General features: G+C 31.1%; 1 protein-coding gene across 1 annotated transcript; it reads left to right on the top strand.

The window, feature by feature from the left end:
- Positions 1-2511: 2511 nt before the first annotated feature.
- LOC129286017 (GDSL esterase/lipase At5g45920) lies at positions 2512-8331 on the top strand. Its single transcript, XM_054922054.1, has 5 exons — positions 2512-2958; positions 3097-3345; positions 5589-5656; positions 5781-5945; positions 7907-8331. Exons 1-5 carry the CDS (start codon positions 2860-2862, stop codon positions 8061-8063), a joined length of 738 nt encoding a protein of 245 aa, XP_054778029.1. The 5' UTR covers positions 2512-2859; the 3' UTR covers positions 8064-8331.
- The last annotated feature ends 19022 nt before the right edge of the window (positions 8332-27353 follow it).

The following is a 27353-nucleotide window of genomic DNA, read 5'->3' as shown; positions in this document are numbered from 1 at the left end:
GCAATGTATATAAATAACATAAATTGTTCACATCTTTTTGTTTGGCCAACAATTGGACACATCTTTATAACTATTAAACAAAATCCAAACTTAATTTATTGAGATTAAATATAGCAGTGGTGAATCAAGTAGACAACCCATCATTTCCAGTGGCAGAGCCAGGATCTTGAGTTAAGAGGGGCAAAATTATTTACATATTCATAATTTTAAAAATAATAAAAAATTATTTAATAATTATATACCTTATAAATTTTCTCTATATGATTTCATATTTTGGAATCGTTGAATAATCAGCTCATTGTCAATGCCTTCAAATACTTCTTTTTCAATATAAATCATGAGACAATCATTTATCCATAGTTTGCTCATTCATTTGAGCAACCATTTTTCATAAATTTCATAGCAGAAAAGGCTTTTTCAACTGATTTTTTTTCTCCAAATTCGATTTGAGATTTCAAACGATGCGTGCCAGATTATTTTTTTCTTATTTTCTTAAAGGTTTAATAAATGTTAATTTTTTATAAAATAATATTTTATTTAGGTATATTGAAATTGTGGGCTAAAATTTATTGAGCTTTTGAATTAAAAAAATTAATTTTAAATTTAAATTAAAAAATAATATGAAATGAGTTTAAAATGCAAAATATAAAAAAAGGAGTGTAAAATATAAATATTCATATCTCATTTAAGTATTTTTCCCATTTGAGGGGGACATCCCTGAATACACGTGGCTCCCCCACTGATCATTTCCCAACCATCTTATTATGCATTTCCCTTGGCGTCATCACATGAAGTGATGGATCTGAGTTATTCATATTAGTAAAAAATATATGAAGCAAATTAATTTCTTTACATTTGTGCAAACGAAAAATTAATTTCTTTACATATAAATTCACCTGATTGATTTTCTCGGATATTTTTCAGGGATACATACACATAGGGATAGGAATAGGTCATGTTCTTATACAGTATAACTTATTTCAGGTCTAATTTAATTTATTTATTTAATTGATTTAAGTTAAGTTTATGTTTTCAATTAAACTTATTTAATTGAATAGGTTAGTTTTATTTTTTCAAGGCATGACTTATGGGCTTAACAAACTAGCTATTCACACACACACACAGACGCATACGAATAAAATATAATACTCATTCCATTGTGGTATTTTTTGAGGGATTGCATATTAAAAAATATAGAATATTTTTAATCTTTTAAAATGTAATCATTATATTTTTTTAAAGTATCCCTATTGAATAAATCATTTTATATTTCTTTTAGGGTGAAACAACCTATTAAATAGGGGTGAACAAAAAAAGATATGATTAGTTTAAAGACAAGCAATTACTTTATTAAAGGTGAGATTCGCTTTATATTTTTGAGTGGAGGAAGTATAGCACAAACACATTAGTTTCACCATTTAATTTTTAACTATTTATTCTTTTTTATTTGTAGTTATATTTTCAATCATATTAAACTTATATGTTAATTTTAATATTATTACTTCATTGTTATATTATAGTTGGTAAGTTCTTTTAATTATTATATATTGTAATTGATAAATATGTTATATGTTGTATATTATAATAGTTATAAAGTATATTTGAAAAATTTAAAATTAAAATGCCAACCTATTTAAAATACTTATTTTTGAGTAAACTTTTAAATAGATTTTTAAATTAGGTCAGGTTTTAAGTAAATTTAAGCTTGGGACCTAAAACTGTAAAAAAAAAAAATTATACAGATTTTAAATTAAATTCAGGATTTTAATTTATCACGCAAGCTTAAGTCAATTTAATTAAAGCCTAACTCTATTTAACTTATTTCCATCTAGGGGTGCATTCGGTCGATTCGATCGTTCAGTTTTAATTTTTCTAAAACTGATCAACCGAATTATATACAAAATTTAAATCAAATCGAATCAAAATACATAATCGAACCGAATTAAAACTGAATCAAATTTTAATGATTCGATTCGATCGGTCTATTCGATTTATGGGCTTTAATTTGATACTATGAAATTTAATTGTTCATATATTTTTCTATTCAATTTTTTTCCCTTAATGTTGAAGGCCCAACAAAAAAATAACAATTTTTTACCATAATTTATGAAAAAATTAATAAGACTCAGTACTATTGCACTAAAAACTAAATTATAAAAATAAAAAATTAGAACATCACATTAAGCTAAAAAAATACTATTACTGTAAGTGATAGAAAGATATTTCTTACTCATTTAAATAAAAATTTATTCACATTTTTTAAAATATAAAAAAATATAAATAATTCGATCAATTCAATTTATTTGATTTTTGAATTTTAATATAATCAATCAATCAAAATTTTTATTAAAAAAATTAAATTGAACTAAAAAATTAAATAAATCAAATTAATTTAATTTTTAATCTCAATTTGATTTTGCTCATTCCTATTTCCATCCTACCATCACCACACCACTGTCTCTTTTAACAGGGGCACTGAAAAAGCTTGAAAACAATGTTCTGGCCGGAAAAAGAAAAAGACAAAAAGGTTGAAAACTTTGCGCTACCATCACTGGATGGGGTCTAAGAAAGACCTGTTTCTGTTTACCTGCATCACAATGGGCCTTCTGGGGTGCAATTAATTGGTTGCATTAAAAAATGGCAGCTTTTTCCACCCAAAAAAAAAAAAGAAAAAGATTAGCAGCTTTATTTATGCAGCGATGAACTGAGTAGCCGCACAGAAGAAGAAGAAGAAGAAGAAGAAGCTGTGACTCTGGAGTCTGTATCTCTTCGATACTTGTACTTGGGGTTTTGCATTTAGAAGCTAGAGAGTTCCATAAAACAAGCTTCAAATTAATACCCACATAAGAAATCTTGGCGATGAGGCCAAAGATTTATCTTTTCGGTGACTCCATTACTGAGGAGTCCTTTGGCATCGGAGGTTGGGGTGCTTCTCTTGCCAACCATTTCGCTCGCACGGTATGAACAAAGTCAAATACAGACTATTTGACTGTTTTGTGTCTTTTTCTCTGTTTCGCTGTAATGGTTTTGGCCAACTTCGCTGTGTATTTTGCTCTTTTTTTGTTTTCCCCAATTGGGGCTTCGATCAATGATCAGGTCGATGTGGTGCTAAGAGGGTACAGTGGGTATAATACGAGATGGGGGCTGAAGGTCTTGGACAGTGTCTTCCCTGCGAAACAAGACGGTGATGGTGGGAATGGAATTCATAGCGAAAGAGGACCAATTGCTGTGACGGTTTTCTTTGGGGCCAATGATGCTAGTCTTCCAGATAGATGCTCTGCGTTTCAGCACGTGCCTCTCCAAGAATATAAGCACAACCTTCATTCGATTGTCTCCTTCTTCAAGGTATCCCTCCTCTCTCAGTCCAGCGTTCATACTTAAATGCTTAGGATAAGAAAGTTGGAAGCTGTTGAAACTGGAACGGTCAGCTTTTGTTAAATGACACAGAGGTTTTGGCCCTTCGGTGTTGAAGATGATGGCATACTTATCATCAGCAACACTAATTCTAGATTGTAATGTAGTGCAACTTTGCTAAAAGATGAATTTGGATCCCTAAGAATCTTTAAAGCTGAAAGTTTGTTAGGGAAACAGAACGAGAGGTTGGTATGATTCCATTGGGTTTTCCTAGTGGCTTTTCGAAGCATTCGGCTGCAGTTTCGAAGTTTGGACCCTGCATTCGGGTGACCTAATTATTTCCTAGCCTTTACTTGGGTTGCACTTTGCTTTTTATTAATTAAAAGTCCTAAATTTGAAGTTTAGACATGATTTTCGTAATATGTCTATGCTATATATATAGATATATGTTACGGTTAATTTACTAATCTGTTTTTATACTTATTACCTCATCCTGTCAACCTGTAATTAGATAACTTCTCTTGTTGGATGTCTGATTCAATTTTTAAGACACTGCCATAGATCTCATCCTGTGCTTTAAGGGGACAATAAGAAGAGAAATAGAGAAGGTAGGCTCTACAATAACAGTTGGCTCTCACACCTCTCTCTATTTCTCTCTTCACTCTCTTTCAATGAAGTGGATCCAAGTCTATTTGTGTCTATTTCTCTTTTTTTGTTTTTTCTAACTTTATACTGAAAATTACTTCCCTGAGATTAATTTGGTAATAAAGTATAGTTTGGTATGAACGTGGTTATTCAGTAAATCACCCTCCACCATGCCACCTGCTAAAGTAAATGGTCCAATTGTTAAAATTCACGTGGTAATACATCTATCTAATGAATTATTAATGGTCTATTGTTTACTGGTTTGTCCCCCTCGCCTCCCCACGAAAAAAAAAAAAATACAAAGAATAAAAGAAGGAAAGAAAATCTTAGCCTAGATCCTTCGCTGCTTGCTTAACTCCCTTTGCTGGATTTGGCTATCAATTTTTTTAGACAACTGAGCGGCTTAATTTTCTAATCAAGAGAGTGCAAATCTGAAAAGGACTAATCATTTGTGACTTAGTGGGGTTGGGTATTGTATGGTTTCTGTTTCTTTGCTCGGTTGGTCAAAAATGGTCGTGGGAGCTTTGAAGTGGGCCCCATTAGATAATGATTCCTTGAGCATGCAGTGGTTGTGGCCTTTAAGTGTTTGTGTTGGTGGGTCTACGGTAACCATGATACCTTGGGAAAAGTAGTCTGATCCCATGCTTTATATTGCACGCTTGAATCCCCACCAACTATTTTTGTGTAAAGGCCCTCTTCTTAGAGGGACCATATGTTCAACTACAGATGGCTAGTTAGGTATATCTTCTGCGTCATTATTATAATCTTGTGGCCTTTTGAGGGGGGCTATTGACCTTTTTGGGAATGTGGATCTCTACATTCATTTTTTTGAGTATATAAAGTATTCACATAGAGATAGGGTAAAAGGAGATTATACACGTGAATATGGAGTGTATATCCCACAAATTGTCATTTTTCTTTTACAATGAATTGATTTAGATGAGCTAATTTACTCTTTTGAATGTCCACAGGCACAACAAATCCTGACTCTTCTGTTGGCTTATCTTGTTTTGATGTGAAGTACATGAATGTGGATTATGTTCTCCTACAGAAGTAATTAGTGATGGAGAATAAAATGAAAATTGAATGAGTTTAAACAAATGAAGTTCTTGGATGAAAATACTTCTTGATTTTCAATTAATGAACTTGTGTTGTTTTGAGATGATATTTGATGACTGTTGATGCAAAAGACTCTGGTCTACTTCAACTTATCTACGTGTTCCTAATGATCTCTGGATCTTAGTTTTGACAAGTTAGCTTCTAAGCTAAGGTGGATATTTTGGTAGTGGTCAAGGTACTTTGCCTGTTATCTCGAGAGAACAAGCTTGGCTTTTGTGTTTTGTATCGAACATTCCTCTGTTCTGTTTCAAATATCTGGCTGGCTCAAAGGATCCTAATTGTTGTTTTAATTTGCAATTTTAACCAATCTTAAGCTCATGATTCAGAGTCTCCATCTCAAGTCTACTATATCTTAGTTTTGTAGAATCAGTTCAAACAAAATTTAATGGATGCTTGTTCTCTAATACTTTTCACTTTCCAATATACAGATGCTGAGAATTAATTTTGACAGCTTTATTTTTGCATTGCAGAAGCGATGGCCTAATACTCATGTGCTTCTAATAACACCTCCTCCAATTGATGAAGATGCACGCTTAAGGTGTGGTTCATTGGTCCCTTTAATCTCCCTCACTGATATTGCCAAATTTCTCTTCATGTATGATGTTTATGGGTAAAACAGTGGTTACTTATGGTGGAAGGTTTTCTAAAATCCCATACTGCAGATATCCTTACGTGGAGAATAAGCAGGGCCTTCCGGAGAGGACAAATGAAGCTGCTGGTGAATATGCCAGAGCATGCGCTGCTATTGCTGGAGAATGTGGAGTACCTGTCATTGACCTCTGGACCAAAATGCAGCACTGCCCTGAGTGGAAAAAAGAATATTTAAGGTTCTTAATCTTTTTATATATACTTTTTTATATCACATGGTCATTCTTTGTTTGTAGAACATCATGTTACTGCTTTAGATGATAGTCCCAGTAAACATGTGAGGTTGTCTCTGTTTGATGATTTTGCTTTGGATTTTGGATCATCTAAAGTTTGAAAAGAAATTTGAAAGTGTCAAGTCGGAGGGTTAGACACAGACGTGGGGAAGGGAATGTGGTCCACTCTGGTGGTCCCATCTGGATGATGGGTATCCCACTCCTCTTTGTATGCATCTTTTCAATTGTATCTTGTAAACTGCTTTAGAATATCCAAATCCATTTTTCCTCGAAGTTAGTTAATAATAATGACTATGGATCTGTGAAGTATGGAAAATTTCAAAAATAAGCAGTGCTCATGTTTGACAATTTCTTCATACATGGCACGATTTCTAAAATTATAGATGAATACTTAAAAGTTTCATCATGCCATGTTGTCTATGCTAGTGTCTATATTTTCTACGAATTGAGTTGTTCTGAGTTTGAAATATTATATCCTTTGAGGTTTTACTACTGACTTGTATATTTAAATTTAGATATATGTTTAGATAAAATAAATGGCTAAAATGCATTTGGAAGACTATGTTTAGTGATGTGAGTTCTTTTTCGGGCATCGTTTGGTTGAAATTAAAAGATGAGAAAATACTGTAAAAAATAGTGGCTGATAATCGGTGACTATTCCTCAACTAAGGATCCTCTCAATTTCAGACAGAAAACAAATGGCATTTTTAGCAAAATTTGAGTATTTAGTTGATTTTGAGTGGTCTAAATCTGGATGCTTCCTGATTGAGAGCTCAGATCAAGGATTTGCTCATCCATGAGATGCATTAATTAAATTTGGCAGTCCACATTCAAAGGTTTTCATTTTTAAATTTGGCAGATTAGCAGTAGTTATCTTTATTTAACATCTGTTAAAATAAGAAATATTAAAAATTGAGAATAAAATAAAATCTGAACAATCTTAGGCTAGATACGGTAAAGATTAAAAGATGAGCATGGAATCCAAATTATCCTCTAGATATAGGTGAAAGTGAGATCTGATGTGTATGATTTTGACCGTCCCTTATCCTGTCCCGTCCTTTAATTGCAGGGGCATTTACTAGACAAAGAGAGATGATGTGGGGCCCACACACGTGTGTCCTACTCTTTCTTTTTGGTCTATACGCTCGTGTGTCCTACTAGGCAACAATCTTAGGTCTCTCTTGCTCGTTCTAATTGGATCCTATTTGATATTGCAATTTGCGAGGGGTCCTTGTCTATCCTTTAACAGACAATGCATTTAACTATTTTTACATAAAATTAAAAAAATTTGCAGGCTGAAAATTTAACTGATGAAACTGAGTGTGGTTTGAAGAATGCAGAAGGTTACTTTTCTTGGACTGGCACTATTTAAATGCTGTTGGTCAATGATTAAGTGAACTTCATAGATTTTAGAATCTGAAAAATCATTGGTAATAACGTGCTGATTATAAATTTTTGAAAGTAATTTTAACTAGGGGTTTGAATAATACTTCAAGTTCTAAAAGATCAATTTACTGATAGTTAGGTCCCAACAAAGTTTGTTAAAAGATTAGTTGCAAATATCGGTTCAGATTGTTGTAAATATGATAACTTAAGTTGCAACAATAACCTATAAGATTTATTTGCTTGATTTGCGTATGAAATTTTCATACTCGCAACTGTTTGGATGGATATTCGTAAATCATTTTCAAGCAAAATTTTTGGAGGCTTAACTGTCAATAAGTTAGTTTTGGGACTTAAGTGTCATTCCCCATTTGAATATGAATCTTATGAAGTTGAAAGAGAAGTTGCAGAGAAATAAACACAAACACAAGGAGGTGGGTTCTGGTTTCACCTTTCCAATTTCATTTTATTTTGAGACCAAAAATAAAATTGATGTGTTTCTCTTCTGTAAACTTGAAATGCAGTGATGGTTTGCATCTCACCCAAAGTGGCAACCAAGTTGTTTTTGAGGAAGTAATCAGGAAGCTCAGAGATGACGGGTTGAGTGTAGAAGCTTTGCCTGTAGATCTTCCATTGATATCTGATATTGATCCTAATGACCCCATGAAGGCCTTTCGGTAGTATTAACCTGTTTGGATGATCAGTAAACGTATGACAATGATGGTTTTGAATTTTTTGTGAACTGTTCTTGGGACTGTTATTAGGCATGATTCTCCATATCTTTGTTACTAGGTTTTCGATTAGAATATGACAACTGTATACATTTTTAATACAATATCTAATTGTAAGAAACTTGTTCAGAAAACCTTTGCAATTGTTACATAATTATTGAAAATTTATATACTTGTCATATTTTTATGGAAAAACTTGTTGAGAGAGATATGTGAAATTACATATATTTTGTCTATAGTTTATTATCCTTTAATTTTTAGATCTTTGTTTTGGTGCTGATGTTGTGTATCTGTATAAAACAATGACTTCCCCTTGTAATGCTCCTAATTGTCAATATATAGATCTGGCAATTTATAAAGATGTTTAATGCATTTTCTTCTTCATTTTGGGTTCTTATGTATGCAATATGTTGGACTTTATTTCAATGTTTTTTTCCCTTAGTAGAATTGAACCTGGAGACCAAGGGGGAGAGTTACTTGGGTGAAATAACTATGGTTTGGGAGTTGATTTTTAGGGAGTGTGATGGATGATGTTAACAGTTATTTCAATGAAAAAGGATAAAAATTTACTAAAGCTTACAGATTTGGATTCCTCTCTGCTGTGAATGAGTGAGGAGGTAGAATTAGGCATTCAGATATTCTCTTGATCCATGTCTCCTTTACCATCATGCGAGAGACCATGAGACAATCTGTGTATAGCAGTATTTTTTTGGGTAAATAAAGGGGGCTGAGTCCAAACAAAACAAGTCATAATAACACTGAAATAAAGAGTAGCATGTTACAGAGTCATTATTCTCTCCACAAAAGATTGACTCAATGAGGTGTCCAACGCATCCATTTATATATTTAGGAACTTTTCCTAACCTATATGATGTGTGAGACATGACAATTGTTTCGAACAATTCGTGACGCATCTATCACGGATAGTCCTGGATTGGGCAAACTTGGATTCGTCTTTGATATTATTTTGTTATGGGACCATTACTCCTAAAAATTAGCTCAATGGGGTGTGTAACACGCCTACTTATCTACTTAGGACCTTTCTCAAGTTCTTTCGATGTGGGGCATAAGAAGCTCCAAACATATTTCAAACCATTAAAGAAATTAGCTCATTACTAAGTACCTCCATAAATAAGTAATTATTTGTTTGGTTTATATTGTACTTAGCAAACCATTCAGCATAGCAATTGCTCTCCCTGAACATATGCTTGACCAAAACCTTGAAATCACCATCAACAAGCTCCACACCATGCTTTAGTCGCCAAAACTCAATTTGACCTGAATTGGAACGATTCTGCATATGTTTGCAAATGCTCATCAAATCACTTTCCCCTACAAGCTTCTTGAGTTTCACAACTACGAGATCATGATACGCACTTAACAGTTCAGCTTCTATAGGAATCGTCTCAGGTCACACATGAAACCTGCCAGCCATTCTCCTGCAACATTACAAAGCCAGCCTCCACTATCAACTCGATCAAGGTGACCTTTCGCCTATCCATCAACATTTCAACTTCACCCCATAAGGTGGAGGTTCCCACTTAGCCATTCCTCGAATTAGTAACGTGCCACTATCTTCACTTATAGTAAAACTTTTAAGAATAGTGTTAGCCAAATGAATGACACGCTGGACTAGCTCAACCGTGCTGGGAGCTATATCATTAAAAATGTGATTATTACTATGCTTCCAAAAGTGCCAAATGGTAGTCGTAAAGGCATCCCACAAGAAATGATCATGTTGAGTTTGGTTCTTAAGGTCCCACAAAACCAATCTCGTTTATTCATTTGCCATAATGTGTCTTGCATTTTAAAGGGTATATTAGTACTTTAATTTGCGGCCACCAGGAGACTACTGGAGACACGTCGATCATGGAAGGAAGTTAATTATTGTAAAGGATAATGGTTTTTTTAAAATTACAAAAAAGAACAAAGTTTTTTTTTAAGTAATTGAACAATGAAACAAAATTGAATGTTCCATCTCCATAACTCCACAATTCCATAATTGCACTATCTCCATAATTCTCATATGCATAAACTATACTAATTGCTTGTAGCTTCCATAAATTCTTAATAAGTTCTTTTAGTCCTCAGAACTTCCTTCATTATAACTTCATTAATCTCATTAAGTATCACGACCCCTCATTAAGCTATTGTAACTCCCTTTAATTAATTTTAATGATAATGCAACTTTCAGTCTCTTATGTTTGTCTTAATTATCGATTTGGTTCCTCAAGTTTAATTTTTATTAATTTAGTCCCTTAAATTTATTTATGTTATCAATTTAATTTTTATTGTTTAAAAAAGATGTTACACTATTAAAATTTGTTGACATAGATAATATATTAATGGAAGCTATATAGATTAATGAAAATAAATATAATTATTTAGGTAGGAAAAAAACCCTAAAATTTAAAAAACAAGAGAATAAAACACATTATAATAGATTATATTGAAAAAAATTAAACCAATTTGAAGGTTAACTTATTCTCATTTAACTATATATATATATATGTCAAATCATCTACTTTACACATGAAATTATTTTGAGAATCAATTTGTGTTCTAAAACTTAAAGGACTCACATAATAATTAAAAAAATTATAAGTGATTAAATTGATGAAAATAAAATTTAAGGAATTAAATAATAACTAAACAAAATTTAAGGGATTATAAGTTTCATTATTTCTTAATTTTAAATGCATTGTCTGAGAGATGACCTTTATTTTTTTATTTTTTGGCCAAACTGAGAGATGACCTTTGTGAATTATTATAAATAAGTGAGCTTCCACGATTTACAAAACTTAAATCGTGTTTTCTGTTTGGCTGTAGGATTAATTTCTTTTTATTTCGCCTAAAGAGTTGGACTACAATTTTATTGGGCCCATTATTGGGCTCATTTCCTCTTCCCCAAAGCTTAGGCAACACTAATAATATAGGCTGATTATATAGGCCATTTTTGTGCTGGGTTCAATTTGTTTTTGGGCTAACGATGCTGGGTTGAATAGATATATTAAGACCAATAATAAACATTTCATCGACTAATAGTTAAAATGAAACAAAGAATGAGATCTTGGGCCTATGAATGAAAAGTTAGTTTTACAATATGTAACTGGTCAACAATTTTGTTTTGAACTTGGGATGAAAAAGGAAATCCTATTAGTCTTCTATAAAAGAACACTACATACTTCTCTAATCTTATTTATAAAGTTAATTTTTTTTATTTTAATCATATTTATTAGGCACTTTAATGATTATTTTATTTATCTTTATCCTTCTGCCCTTATTAAATATTGAGAATGTTATTAATGTTAGAGTATTTGATTTATAAATTATATATATTTAATACGGGTAAAATTAAAAACTTGTTAAATTTTTAGATAATGTTAATAAGATTTAAGGTTTTTTTTTTGTTTTAGTAAAAATATTAAAAGTGACTTATAAATATGATTAGAGAGAATACTAGCTTAGGCAATCTAAATATTATAAACATTTTCATATGATGATATCATATTCTCAAAATACTTACTAAAACTTGGTATGGACTAACAACACAAACACATGGATGGGCCAAGTAAACTTTGCTTAACAATTAAACCCACTGAAAATATTTGGGTTTCACGTTAAAAAATCTGTGCATTTTTTTTGCATAACACATATATACTGATATTAGTTTTATACAGTTCAGGTTGCACCATCTCATTTATATCAACAAACTAGAAATTCTAACCCATCACCAATGGCGGTTGGGTTGAGTAGAAGAATTTAAATTCATTTGGGAGAATGATAATCAATACATGCTTACAACTATAACTTTTAAATTTACAACTCAAATTTGTAGATTTAAAACTTGAAAGTCTTGATTATTTTATATTAATTTGTTTACAAGATCTTCAATTGTCATTAGCTCAATTCGATTCTTCTTACATAAGATCAAGAGTCCAAGCTTTGTGGATAGAAAAAAAATCACATTGGAATAATTACCCTCAATTAAGTTAAACAATATTTAAATTTGATCTAGTTGTATCCAATTCTAGATAACTGGCTATATCAAAAAGAAATTTATAACCCATGCATTAATTTCTTGAGGGGAGGGTCGAAATCCTAGTAGAGCATTCTTTGTGGTGCTCTTGCGTGAACATCTTTGATGAAGAAATTTATTTGCGCTTGATTGATTATAATCCATGCATTACCAGGACAACATTTAACAAATAATATGGGTTATATATATATATATATATATGTATATAATCAAAATGACATAATCTATAGTTTTAATTCGGTTAAAATTTAGTTCTTAAATTATGACTCTTACAATTTAGATTTTATAGTTTTATCTATTTAAAATGTTGGTCCCCTACATTTTTAGAAAATAAAATTATAAAGAATAAAATTATTATTAAAACTTAGAAACTAATGTTTTAAATGACTAAAATTATAGGAACTGAATTGCATTGAGCTAAAGTTTAGGAACTAAATTATAATGGATCAAATTATACAATGTCAGTTGTACTAAATTAGAGTTAATGGATTGAGTTAGAACCAGGAGTGGAGACAAGGGGGATTAGCAGGGGCCACGATCCCCCCAACTCTTTAATTTTTTTTAGTAAAATGTAGGGATTATATATTTTCAGCCTCCTAATTAAGTTGATACATTATAGAAGCTTTGAGATATGGGATAGAATTCTTATTTCAATTCTTTAATAGTCTTTTAGACATGTATAATTCAATTTTTTCATTAGCTTGAAGATATAGTTGTCATATGATTTACTTATTTTCAATAAAATAATGTTACAGTTGCTCTTAAAGCATTGATGTTATTTGATTTTGTTCTAATTTTATATTTGATGAAAAAATTATGAAAATTATTACTAACAAACTTTGTCAAGCAATGTAACAAAAATTTTAAAATATATTGAATGCTATGTGCTTGATATCTATTATAAAATCACTTATTCAAAAGTTAAGATGTTATAGTTAAAATATGTTCTTCTAAAAAAATTACTTTTTTTGTAATAATCAAGTTATTGACATTTATTATATAAGTGGTTTTTACTATGATATACTTAGATTTTATTGACATAAAGAATTTGTGACAACTGAGCATTATTATCTCATTGATATATTTATTTACTACAATTATCAATTAAAAAAATTAAATAGTAAATTCAGTAAGTAAGTAATAGAGTCTTTTAGATTAAACAAAACTTTAGATCTTAATGATGCATTTAAATTATTCAATACTCATGAAAAATATGAAATCTTTACCAATTTAATGATAGTTTATATTGAGAAGGAAACTGCTAAAAATTTTATTCTAACCATGATAATTAATTATTCTTATAAAAAATTGATGAGAAAAACTTAAAAAATGAAGGCGTATATTTATTTTTGTTATACATGTAAAATTGAATATAAATATATATGTTGAAATATTTATGTTATGTTATTAATCTATATAGATTTAATTTTTTTCTATTATTATATATGCTTTGTTATCTTGGTTTCCTAATAAAATTTTCTGACTCCACCCTTAGTTAGAACCAAGTCAAAAGTATAAAAATCAAATAATTAATTTTTTCAAAATTTTATGAATATCGAAATTTAAATCTCCTACTCTCAGTCTCAAACTATATTTTTCCTTGCTTATGACTAGTATAATTTCTTATAAATTTAATATTACATATATAAAATGTACAAGAGCTGAATTAAATTAGGTTATTCGACTAAGTATATCTTGAACAAAGTACAGTACCAATTGTGTTCTATTTGTAAAACTACAACACTAAATTATATGTGTTGGCCAGAACAAGCTAATGTATTACGAAATTTGAAAAAAAAAAAAAAGCGTTGCCCACTATTAGATGTTAGAGTTTCCTTTAACAATCTCTTTTAGAAAAAGATAAACACAATGCTTAGTGTCTTCTTCATCTATTAAACAAAGAAAATATGTCTTATTCCCTCAAGCTTTTGGCCTTTTGGCCTTTCATTTATATTTGATAAAACGTCGTTGCCGCCTAAGCCACATATCTATTCAGCCATTGTTTCTTTACACGCATGTCGTTTTTGACAGTACTTGCACTTTCTGATAAGCTCGTGAAAATATATTGAAGAAAAAAGAGAAAATATACTATATCGTGCATGCATATGTCTCTATTTTTATGGTTTGACTTTTGATCAATTTGATTAGCTCATGTGGTTTCCACTTATCTTTATTTCTTTATCAAATATTACGGGGCTACTTAAGATAGTGCTTTAAGATAAACTTTTGCGGTTTGACAGTACACCATTTACTTAAAGAATTTATTGAGTTTTTTTGGCCAAAAATAATTTAATGAGTTAACAGCAATGATTGTGAAGCAAAATGTGGTTAGTTTAATGTTGCGTATTATATTTTAGAACCTTGCAATATTTTTTTTTAAAAAAACCACACCCAAGGGGAAATACTAGAAAATTCCGTTAGGAGACGAAATTTGCAACTAATGCAAATACCTATTTTTTTCATTTGGCCAAAAAATAATTTTTTAATATTGATTATTTCTCTGTAATTTTTTTGATCAACTAATGGTCTTTTTCCAAAATATTACACCACCTAATTTAATATTTTAATATTTGGGTTAAAGTGCATTTTTCTCTCTATACTTTCCTTCAAAAGGCACTGGGCATCTGTACTAATAAGTGGGCATTCTTTTGCTAAACCATTTTCTAGAAGAGCAAAACTTTCCCTCCGTTAGTGATCCATTAATGGAGAGGGTCTTTTGCACCTTTGAAAAATAGTTTAGGGAGAAAAATGCTTCACTTATTAGTGTAGGGTGTCCAATGATTCTCAAAGGAAAGAAACTTTAGGGTGCTTAACACTCGTATAAAAAGAGCTCAAGGCAAATTAGCACCAAAAGACATGCCATATTAATAGAAAATGGCAAAGTTAACAAATCAAGTATTTACTAAAAGTACAAGATGGCCATCAGTCCTCAAAGGAAAGTACATGGGAAAGAATACATTTTAAGCCACTACTACAAAAATGTAAATATAAGATGCCATAAAAAATGATGGTTAAATGAAAACACATCATATATGAGAGAGGCGGGTGATGGTCAGAAAATAAATGATAGATGTTTAAAAATCCGTTATTTAATGTTAGACTTTAAATGACAGGTTTTTAACAAACTCATCATTTATTTTAGCCCTATGTTTCATTTTTTGGAAGGAAAGAAATAAAAAAATTAGACTTTAAATGACAGGTATGTTAAATACTTGTCATTTAAAGTTTGAATAATATATGCCGGGTATTTAAACAACCATCGTATATTGCTGCCCAACGTTTCAGTTTCTTAAAATAAAAAAATAAAAAATTTTAAATTTTAAATGACGGGTGTTTTCTAAACAACATATAACAGGTATTTTAAACACCCGTCATATATTGTTGCTCAATGTTTCATTTTCTTAAAAGCAAAAAGATATATTTAAACTTTAAATGACGAGTGTTTGAACACCCATCATTTAAAGTTATCAAGATATATGACGGGTGTTTAAAACACCCGTCATATATACATGAATAAATGACGGGTATTAAAATACCCGTCATTTATTTCCTTTTTATTTAGTTTTCAGTCTCATTTTTCATTTTTACTCGTTCGTCTTCTTGCATATTCTCTCTTCTCCACTTGCACACGAAATCCATAGAAATCTTTCAATCTTCCTCCATTGTTGCCGTTGACCACCTTCGTCCTCTTCGATGTGAAAGTGCTACCACCTACACCGTCCGTTGCCCCTCTCATTTGCTTCCTCTTTGTGTTTCATCCTCTCCTCTCTAAGGTATGTGAGTGTGTGATTTCTATGGTTTGTCTTCATTTTCTTCCAATATCTTTAGATTTCTAGATTATGGGATTAATTTATTTAATGTTATGGATTATTTTATTAGTTGATTTTTGTTGTTTAAATTTCTCCTCATTTGTTGCCCATTTTGATATTGTTGGGTGTCAAAAATTGTTAATGTTTGATGTTTTATTGACTCGAGAATGGTAGTAGATGATATACTTAGCCTTAGGATGATTATTAAGATGAAAATTAGTGATTAAAATGGGATATTTATGATGGTTGTATTTTTCTATGAATTTTAACTGATTTATTTCAATTAATTTTTAATTTAAATTGTATGCATTGTTTGATTAGAGCAGTTTTATTTTTCAAAACTACATATTAAAATGTATTAGTGTACGAATTTTCATTACAATTGGAGTTTATTTTAGTGACCGTAATTGACGTGCGGTTTTTCTAAAAATCATTGTTATTTTATTAATATTTTTACATTTGGTAAAGAATGATTTGTTCTTGGCTTTGGGATTGCTAATATAGGATATGTGTAACTTTAGAATGATCAATGAGACAGAAAACATTAATTCAAAATGATGTTTATAGTGTTTTTCTTTTTTCTATGATTTTTGAACGAATTTTAGATATAATTAGAGTTAATTTGAAAATGCTATTTTGTGAGAATTTTGTTGGTGTTGTGATTATATATGGTTGAAATTAGTTTATTGAGTGAGATGTCAGGATTGAAAAGAGGGTTTTAGCTTGAAAAATACTTTCTTTATGCTGTTATACTGCTGAATTTTTTTTCGCGGTTGAAGAAGTATGTAAATGCTCATGCATTGTGACTCATGATTTATTAATTACTCTATATTATATGTACAGTAGTCAATTTCTTTATTGATAATCTTTCTATCATTCCTTTCCTCTCCATATTTATGAGTCACTGATCACATTTCTTTGAGTAAATTGTCTTTTAGATTAAAAAGTTATGGATAAATAATGGATGTCTTCCAATTGATTAAGTAAAGAGTATTTGAATAGCGTGAAAGAGTTTATGAGGTTTGCTCTTGAGCATGTAAAAGATCCTAAAAGAATAGTGTGCCCTTGTGTAAGATGTGATCTTTTGAAGCAAATTAGTGCATCTGAGTTGGAAGACCATTTAGTATGCTATGAAATTAATGAAGATTACAAGTGTTGGGATAAGCACAGAGAGACTAGAGAGGATGAGTATACTAGTAATTGGGAGTATAAAGAAAGTTTTGAATTAGATGATTATGATATAGATACTTATAAAGGTGATTGTTTTGAAAAGATGACCAATGCAATTGAAAGGGAACTTGAGGATTGTCGTGAAATATTAGAGATGTTGAAAAGTGACGCAGAGAAGCCCTTGTATGCTAGTTGCACTGAATTCACAAAGTTGTCAGCGGTGTTAAAATTGTACAACTTGAAAGTGAGCAATGGATAGAGTGATAAGAGCTTTATAGAAAATCTTACACTTATAAAACAACTTTTACCTGCGAACAATGAGCTTTCAAGGACTATGTATGAGGTAAAACAAATGCTATGCTCAATTGGCATGAGTTATGAGAAAATATACGCCTGTCCTAATGATTTCATATTATTTAGAAATGAATATGCATCATTAATGGAGTGTCCAAAATGTAATGCTTTGCGCTACAAAGAGAACGGGAAGAGTCTAGAGAAGGCATTATGGTACTTTTCCATTGTACCTAGATTTATATAGCTGTACAGTAGTGCAGAGGATGCAAAAAATTTGACATGGCATGCAGATGAACAGATCAAAGATGGGAAGCTTTGACATCTAGCTGACTCTTCTCAATGGAAAAAAATCGATCTCAATTACCCTAACTTTAGAGTAGAAGATAGAAACCTTCGCCTCGTATTATCTACTGATGGAATGAATCCACACTGGCTTCAAAGTAACAGTCACAGTATATGGCCAGTTATTTTAGTAATTTACAACTTATCTCCATAGTTATGTATGAAGTAAAAAATATATGATGCTATCCATTCTAATTTCGGGGCCAAAATAGCCGGGAAATGACATAGACATATATTTGGCTCCTTTAATTAAAGATTTAAAATTGTTGTGGGAGCACGACGTTGAGGCATATGATGAACATAGAGAGGAAAGGTTCAATTTAAGAGCATTGTTGTTTGGCACAATAAATGATTTTCCAGCATATGATAATTTGTCAAGGTATAGTATCAAAGAAAACCTTAGATGTCCTATTTGTGAAGAGGGCACACATTCAGTGAGATTAGAACATGGGATGAAGAATGTATATCTCGAACATCATAGATCATTGCATCTTGATCATTATTATCGGTGCTTAAAAAAATCTTTTAATGGGAATTCAGAAGAAAGTAAGGCACCTTTGCCATTGATAGGTGAGCAACATTTTAATAAGATGAAGAATTTGAATATTGAGTTTGGCAAACCTTTTGCAAAGCATCTTGAGACATGTGGGTGGAAGAAAAGGTTTATTTTTTTTGACCTACCATATTGACGATCCTTATATGTGAGACATTTTCTTGATGTTATGCACATTGAGAAAAATGCGTGCAACAGTTTGATTGGTACATTACTTCATATTTCAAGAAAGACCAAAGATGGCATCAAGGCAAGACTTGATATGATTTCTATGGGGATAAGGGAAGAGTTGGCTCCACAAGAGAAGGAATGTCATACATTTCTTCATGTAGCGGCTCATACACTGTCTAGAAAAGAAAAGAAAACTTTTTATGAGTTGCTTGCTACTGTTAAAGTTTCAATGGAGTACTCTTCAAATATTAAGGGCCTTATGTCATTGAAGGATTTGAAATTGAAGGGTTTAAAATCGCATGATTGCTATGTGTTGATGGAAAATTTTATTCTAGTAGTATACGTTTTATTTTACCTAATATGATTCGACCCACGATCACAAAATTGTGTTTCTTTTTTAAGTCTATATATAGTAAAGTGATTGACCTAACAAAATTGCCAAGATTGCAAAGCCAAATTGTGTTAATCTTGTGTAAACTTGAAATGTATTTTTCGCCTACATTCTTCAATATAATGGTACACCTCACTATTCATTTGGTTAGAGAGATACAAATGTATTGTCATGTCCCAAAAATAGACGGTAGCCGGCACGAGATGTAAACCATATAACACATCTCCGCAAGCCTTTAACCTTAAATTCATTCCATTTCTAAAATGTAATCAAATTTATATTGAAATTTTAACATTTTTAGTATTGGTCATTATAATAAAGTTTAAAAAAAATTTGTAAAAATTTCAACAAAACCTCACTTGTAAATAGGATCATCCAAAACTCTACAATACAAAAATATTCACAGAATACCATGTCAATCAGGAGCTTAGCTCTTCCAATGAACAGACAGCATATATACCAAAATAGAAGCCCTGGATGTAGCATATGTGGAGCACCTAACTAGACCTCTCCAAAATAAAATACATAAGCATTGATAGTAACATAAAAAGGGAAATTTCAATCAGTTCTTTACCCAGTACATCTATGAGTTCTCATAGATCAATTAGGGGATCGGCGTCAACTAGGGTATCTGGATAAAAAATAATTTTTCAGTGAATAACGTCCCAACAATAAATAGTTGAACATAAAAAAAATTAAACAATTATGTAAGTTAAAGAGGCAATGATTTTTATAAAAATTTAATAAACTTTGAAATAAAATGATTCTATAAAATTTTAAATAAAATCTCAAACCATTAAAATCTCATATTAAATAATATTATCACTTGATTGCAAGGAAGCAAATAAATAAAATCAATAATTATAAATAATTTACTATTTAAAACTAATGGGATTGAAAATTACCAAATAATCAAATTCATATAATAGGGACTTATCAGAACAATTAACAAACGTGGATACACAGTCCATGAGAATAAGTAACCAAATGCAGCCAAAGCCACAAAACAAATGTGGACACACAGTCCACGAGGTTATGTAACCAAACACAGCCGAAGCCATGAAACAAACATGAGTACGATGCTCACAAATAACCATCCCTCCGTTCCACGTGCGTTGGCTATCGCACAGGACTAGCACCTCCTATACAAACCCTGCTAGCTAGGTGTATCATGGCGCGCCAAGGGCTAATGAAACTGCCGTTAGCAACCAGTATTCTGTATAAAGTTCCCTTGAAATTCATTTTTAAGCATGCGAGAAAATCATTATTTTCAAAATAAACTTTTCTCTTTTCAATATCAAATTCGCATGAACTGTTTAAAATATGAAAATTCACAACTAACGTTCCATAAACTTCTTCACCCATTTCCATGATTGTCTTTATTGAATAAAAGAGTATTAGAATTTATAAAAGCGTTTCTGCCAATCTTATAAATATAAATCATGATAACTTCAAGAGCTAAAGAAATTTAATCAACAATATTAATCAATGCTAGAGTGGCATATATTAATGACTATAAATTATTGAAAATAATAGTTGATAAAAGGAAATTTTCGAATATATAAATTGATTGGGATGTTATCCACTTATTTGCAACATCTCTAAGCGCAAAATTTACCCTTTGAAGCTTCAACTCTTCCTTACTACCTTAATCAATAATTTCTTTCTCTAAATCTCCTATTCAATAATATAAAATTTAGTGGCCTCTACTCAAATTTAATAAACCCTCCTCCCTTAACATCATAGTCACTAAGTTCTTAAACCAATCCAATCTTTGCTTTTAATCAATCAATCCTTTCAATATTGTACATACACATGTCACACTTTACAACTAGGCCAAATCAATTCAGAAAGCAGAATAGATAAATCTTAACTCCAATATTTTTTTTTTCAAATATTGCCTCAAATATTGTGCTAGCTACACATAACCTCCATAATCATTAATATTGCTTGCAATATACAAGTCAAACTCACAACAGTTTCATAATTGGCATTCTTCACAAAATTTAAGTTTATTTTATAAATAATTATCACCCAAGCCAAGTATGACTTCATAAAGGTTAGTGAAATTTCAAAAAATTATAACTAAACAAAACTCCTCCTAATAGGCATTTTATCAAACACCTCATAAGCATTAAACCTTAAACTAATAATCCAAGTTTTTTTTCTCATTCCAATAACTTCCCCAATACCTCAATAACAATTTTAAGTTCAACAACTTCCCAATTAAGCTCAAAGATAGTTAAATCAATTTATTCTTCCGATGGAACAAATGTAAGTAAGAGAAATTAGCCACCAAAAACCATATTCTTAAGCTTAAATCTTGAATATGATCAAACTCCCTTCTACTACTCCAATCACACATAGCTACAATGAGAAAGAAATCAAAATCTCCAGTCATCACAGAACATCAACAACACAGAAAGAAAGGGAAGAAAGTCATGAGCTACACAGGGAAGAAGGGATTCGATGCCAACAAGCTATAACACAGTCAGAGGAGGAAGAGTTTTAGTCACTCCCCAGTCACAAGCCACAGATGAACAAGGACAAAAGGCAAGGAAGAAGAAGATCTGAGCACTCACCTCCACACGGACAGCAAAAACCATAATCGAAGCTGTCATTCATAGTTGAAGAAGAAAGAGACTTGAAGGGCAATACAGATGAAAGCTTCATAGCAATAACCACAGCACCGACGATGGTAGCAAGAATAAAAGAAGTTGTGAGCTCCACAGAACCCCTTAGGCAGCAAACGACAGTAGTAGGATATAGAGGAGGAGGAAAAATTATAATTCGAAGCCCTTGCAACAGTGGCCAGAACTCTCTCTCTCTCTCTCACACACACATATACACACATGGCGACAATAGATGGAGATGGTGAAGGAAGAAGAAGAAAATGGAGAAAACAAATGGAGAGTTCCAGACTTCTCTTTTCTAGTTCAACAAAACTTGATCGGGAAAAATAAAGAAAGAGGAAAAATTTTAGATTAAAGGGGAAGACTTGATCGGAGGCACAACGGTGAGCACTTATTGGAAAATCGAAGAGGAACAGAGGGAGCTGGCATTGGCGAATAGCTTGAGTCGAAGGATCTAGAAATTTTTTATCCTTATGCGTGAGTTTGATCAAGAGGGGAGAGGAATAAAAATTTGAGTATTAGAAAATTGAAAACATTACAAGAGAGGGCACAGCATTTCCTTTAATAACATAATAGAAATGGGCACTTCTTGTAATTTTTCCTAAAATTTTAAACTAATAAAATTCAACCTATTGCTCAAAAGAATTTAAACTCTGGACCTTCAAATAAACTATTAGCATAGGTTTCACTAAATCACCACTTTTCATTTGTCATAAAACTAATTTAAATAAAATATAAATTGAGAGAATATATATATATATATATATGTATGTATATGTATGTATGTATTTGAAATTTTAAGGTCATTACATGTATGGCCTAGTTTTCTTGAGATGAATGTATCCATTTAAGCGTTACATAAAGATACTAAAAGGATATGTGAAAAATCAGAGTCGACCTGAAAGTTGTATAGTTAAACGATACATTTGTGAGGAGGCAGTTGAATTTTGTATTGAGTACTTCTCAAATGTCAATCATATTGGTCTTCTGACTTCTCGACATGATGGTACTGATGGAGAAGGAATTATGGGCAACAAAGTAGTTACAATCTCCAACTTACAATGGAAACAAGCACATTCATATGCATTACATAACTCTATAGAGGTTGAGGAGTATGTAGAGATGCACATAGCCGAGCTTAAGCGAGATAACCCTAATAGATTGAAGATTTGGTATGCAAACAAGTATAGTAATAGTTTTATAGTTTGGTTGAAACAACACATTCTTAAGAAGTTGACTTCCGATCCTGATTCAGTTTCTGAAAAATTAAAATGGTTAGCAAGAGGTCCAGATAAACAAGTTCTTTCCTTCACTGGCTATCTCATTAATGGGTACACATTTTATATCAAAGTGCAAGATGATTGGAGCACAATGCAAAATAGTGGTGTAACTCTTATAGCCCAAGCAATGCATATATCTAGTACTAAAGACAAAAATTCCTTATACGCAATAATGTCATACTTTAGGATAATTGAGCATATTTGTGAGTTAGATTATATCAAATTTCAAGTTCCAATTTTTAGTTGTAATTGAGTTGATCGTAAAAATGGTCTTAAAGTTATTGACTTGAGGTTCTTAATGGTGGATCTTAATAGAGAAGGTTATAGAGATGAGCCTTTTATTTTAGCTTCACAAGCTCAACAAGTGTTCTTTTTTCTTGATCTGGCTAAAATAAATTGGTCTATTATTTTATTGAGCAGTAAAATAAATGAAGATATGAATGATTCTACAGTTGAAGATGATCCACTTATAGGGATATCATTTGAAAGTTACTTCATTGAGGATGAAGCCTTTTATATGAGAAATGATCACAATGAGGGAATTTGGATTTCAAAGAAAAGTGGTAGAAGCATTCGAGCAAAGAAGGAGAGCAAAGGTAAGGAACGTACAAGAAAAAGAAAAAGAATAATTTAAACCTGTAGGTTACTTTTTTTGTGTGATTTAAAAATTTATTGTTATTTATTATGTGCTATATTTGTTTTATAATGTGTGATTTACATTAAACCTATAAATTACTTATTATGTGCTTTATTTTTTATATTGTTATTTATTTTTTATTTTTTTCTACTTTTATTGGTAAATGGCTTCTCAAAAGAGTGCTAGTCTCAGTAGACCTAGCAGTGCTGATCCTAGCATTGAGATGAATGACCAGCAAATTCAGCAAGAAGCAAATCAAATAACAAGAGGATTGACATTGATGATCGAGGTGAATAGAAGAAGGACTGATGGACAAAAATATGAAGTTGAATGGAATTTTAAAGGTTAACCTATCAAGACCAACAAAAATAAATTCATCAGCTACATAGAGGTTGTGGCAAAAGTAAATGTGCCGATTACAATTAGGCACTGAAATAATATTAGTCTAGCTATGAAAAATTATACTTGGGAGCAAGTAGAGGTAAAATATTTTACTCACATTGTTGTAGTTAATTGAAATTACTTGACCAAAAATCTAATTAATTGTCTTTGTTTACAATCAGCATTTGTAATTGATGCTAGTTAGATGAAATTTGTCATCCAACAAGCTAGAAAAGCAATGCAGACATTTCAGTATTTTGTGGGAGCAAAATGCATTAAAAAATTAGGATGAAACATTAGTGTTGAGGTCCCCGACTTGATAAGGCCATTAGTTTCACAAGAACAGTGAGATGAATTTATTGCTCAATGTCTCAAGGGACAATTTCAAGTAAGAATCAGGAGATGAATTAATTTTTTATTATTGTCAATATATTTAATTTTATTGATATAATTCTATGTGTTTTGCATAGGAGTTGAGCCACAAAAAGAAATAGTTGCATGAGAAAGATTTATACCCTTACAAGAAAGGGCGCATAGGATATGCGGGAATTGAGCAACAAATGATAAGTTAATATTTATACTATATAATTTTAGCTTATTTCATGGATATATGTACTATACTCACATTTAAATTTACTTAAATTCATAGATTAAGCGAGAGGGTTTAGGGGCAAGCTCAGTTTCACGTCACAGACTATTCATAGAAGGCCGAACTAATAAAGAAGGAAATATTATTGATGAACGTGTTCAGGAGCTTGCCGACAAGTGTGTAAGTACATTTACTTAACACTTTTTTTTATACTCAATCAACTAATTTAACTTTCTTACTATATATTGCACAGGCCAAGATTGAGAAAAGTGGTATGCCTGATGATGATATCTTGGGCAAGGTATTGGGTATTCCTGAACACCCTGGTCAAGTTATGGGATATGGCTTCAGTGTTTCAAAAAAACAAATATTCAGGTCACAGAAGAAGGTAAGGTCAATAGAGGATGTGGGTGTAAGGGCTGAGATTGCCACCCTGAAAGAGGAGCTATCTAGGCAACGGGACATGATTGAAGCTTTGCTAAAGGACAAGGTGAGGCGGGAGGCAGAGTTTCATATTAGTCCTAGCGGGAAAGGTAGCTACAGTGTCATGCAGCCTATTAAAAATCTCCCTGAGGTAAAATATTATTAATTTATTTTACTTATGTTTCACTATTTCTATTTTCCATAACTTTAATATAGTATATTACTTATTAATATAGGGTGAGAGCCTATGTGAGTTGCTGGCAAATAGCCTGAATCATCATGTGGTTGCTATCGCTTGGGTGTTTAATTTATCAGGAGACATGCTACATAATATGCCACTCCCTGCATCCTATGTACATATTACTATTCATGTGCTGAAGGATTTGAACTATCCACTACCTATTCCTACTGAGGACGCAGGGATTGTTGGAGAGGTGATGGGTAGTTTTGTTGGATGGTAAGCTAGTCAAGTTAGGATGCCAAGTCCAAAAAAAACTAGTAAAGATGCACAGTTAAAAAAAGATGATATCCCGATCTAGGCTTTCCTTTAAAAAGGCAGTCTCCTATAAAGCTGTGCCTGAACAAGAGTCTCAATTGCCAAGCCAACATAAAAATTTACTCCAGGCATATGCAACGATTTATAGGTCTAATCCTCTAGTCCTGCAAATCCCGTTCGAGGCTGGTATATATGGCGAAGACTAATATGATATGCCTTTGCTTGATGTTGTTGATGAAGTACTTCAACATGATATGACCAGTCTTACTGTTCTCAGCTTCTACATACGATAATTTTTTTTCATATATGAATAGTTAATATTTTAAATATAAACTAATCCATTTCTTGTATTTATAATAGGTGCTTGTATGACAAATTTGTTGTCCCTTTCTATCTACAAATGAAGTTCGTCTTCATTAGTCCTCATGAAGTGAGTGCACATGCCATAATTAAAAGTGAAAAAATTTTAGAATGAGCAAAGGCATTAAGCGAAAATTTCAAAGCAAAGGGCTCGAAAGGGAACATTATTCATAATACCATATTATCAAGGGTAACGTAATTCTCACTTATCTTTATAATTTTTTATTTTTAATTTAATGGATTAATTATAATTTTGCAACACTTGTTAATACTATTAGGGACCATTGGATGTTGATCACCGTCGAATCATTCAACAATACTCTAAAGATATATTATCTCGATTCTCTTGGAGGGGAACCAGGGAGGAGATAAATTTTATTGGAGTTGATTAATACATAAGTGCATAAAGTATTTCACATATTTATTTAATTATTTAAATTCCATAATAACATATTTTTTACTATTTCATTAGGGCGATTGTGTTATACTGCACTAATACAAAACAATCAATTTCAAGATTCTTTACAAATTTTGATGTGACCTACACTTGGAATATAATTAAGGTAATTAGAATTATTTATTAAATTAAAATTTAATGCATTAATACATATTCATTGATTCTTTAATTTTTAGTATCCAAGACAAAAGAAAAATAGCTTAGATTGTGGCTATTGTATCATGAGGTTCATAAAGGACATCATTATCCATAACGAGAGCATAATTCCCGAGATAGTATGTCAACAATATTAAATTTTAAATTACAAAAATATTTAATGTATTAAAGTTAATATATGATGGATCATTTATATATTGCAGTACTATGATGATTCTTATGTTGAAGAATTCGGGGATGCAAAAATAAATGAGGTAATTGAAAAATGGTGTCAATACATTTTTCAAGTATGGACCTCATACAAAGAAGATTAATAGAACTACCTTGAAGAAGTAGCTAGGAAGTTTATATTTTTAATAGGTAGTTTATTTTTGGAAATAGTTTACTTTATGTAATTACATTTGTTTATTGATTAATTTTGAAATTGAATACAATAAATTTCGTTTGATATTCAAATTTGGAATGGCTGACTGCTGCTATTTTAATTTCTTTTTACAGGGAGGTTGGTATAAAAACAGCTTGCGTATTAAAAAAAACCATATAATAAATGATAGTTATATAAATAATTGTCATTTGTACTACAATAAATGACGGGTAAATAAGTTACCCGTCATTTAAAGCCTAGATAAATTATGAGTAAACTTACCTGTCATTTATCTGGGCTTTAAATGACGGGTAACTTATTTACCCGTCATTTAAATTATCATTTCGCTTGTGCTTCTATAAAAATTTTATTTTAAACGATGGTTTTATAATCGTTATTTATTGGTAGACTTTAAATGTCAGCCACATAAATGACGCATATTAATTGTCATTTATAGACTAAAAGAACCATCATTTATTTCTTTTTTTGTAGTAATGAGCCTGTATTAAAAGTAAATGCAATAAATGCAATAACTAATAGCAATATTAGAATCATAATTTTTCATTAAATAAAATTAGTTGTCATTTTATAGTAGTGAAATTCTTTGTGATAATTTTTGAAGTGAATAATTAAATAAATCTATTTTATTTCATTACAAAGTGTTATTCTATTAATAAATTGAAATTATGGTTAAA

Source organism: Prosopis cineraria, unplaced genomic scaffold (assembly GCF_029017545.1).
Source record: "Prosopis cineraria cultivar Desert tree isolate PC_DT_omini unplaced genomic scaffold, ASM2901754v1 PC11, whole genome shotgun sequence".
Classification (NCBI taxonomy): domain Eukaryota; kingdom Viridiplantae; phylum Streptophyta; class Magnoliopsida; order Fabales; family Fabaceae; genus Prosopis; species Prosopis cineraria.
The sequence above is the reverse complement of the archived record's forward strand: the minus strand, read 5'-3'. Positions and strand labels throughout refer to the sequence as shown.

Coding starts and splice junctions, on each gene's coding strand:
- LOC129286017 (XM_054922054.1), top strand. CDS start 2,860: ATGAGGCCAAAGATTTATCTTTTCGGTGACTCCATTACTGAGGAGTCC. Junction 3,346..5,588: donor CGATTGTCTCCTTCTTCAAG/GTATCCCTCCTC, acceptor TTTGCATTGCAG/AAGCGATGGCCTAATACTCA. Junction 5,946..7,906: donor TGGAAAAAAGAATATTTAAG/GTTCTTAATCTT, acceptor CTTGAAATGCAG/TGATGGTTTGCATCTCACCC.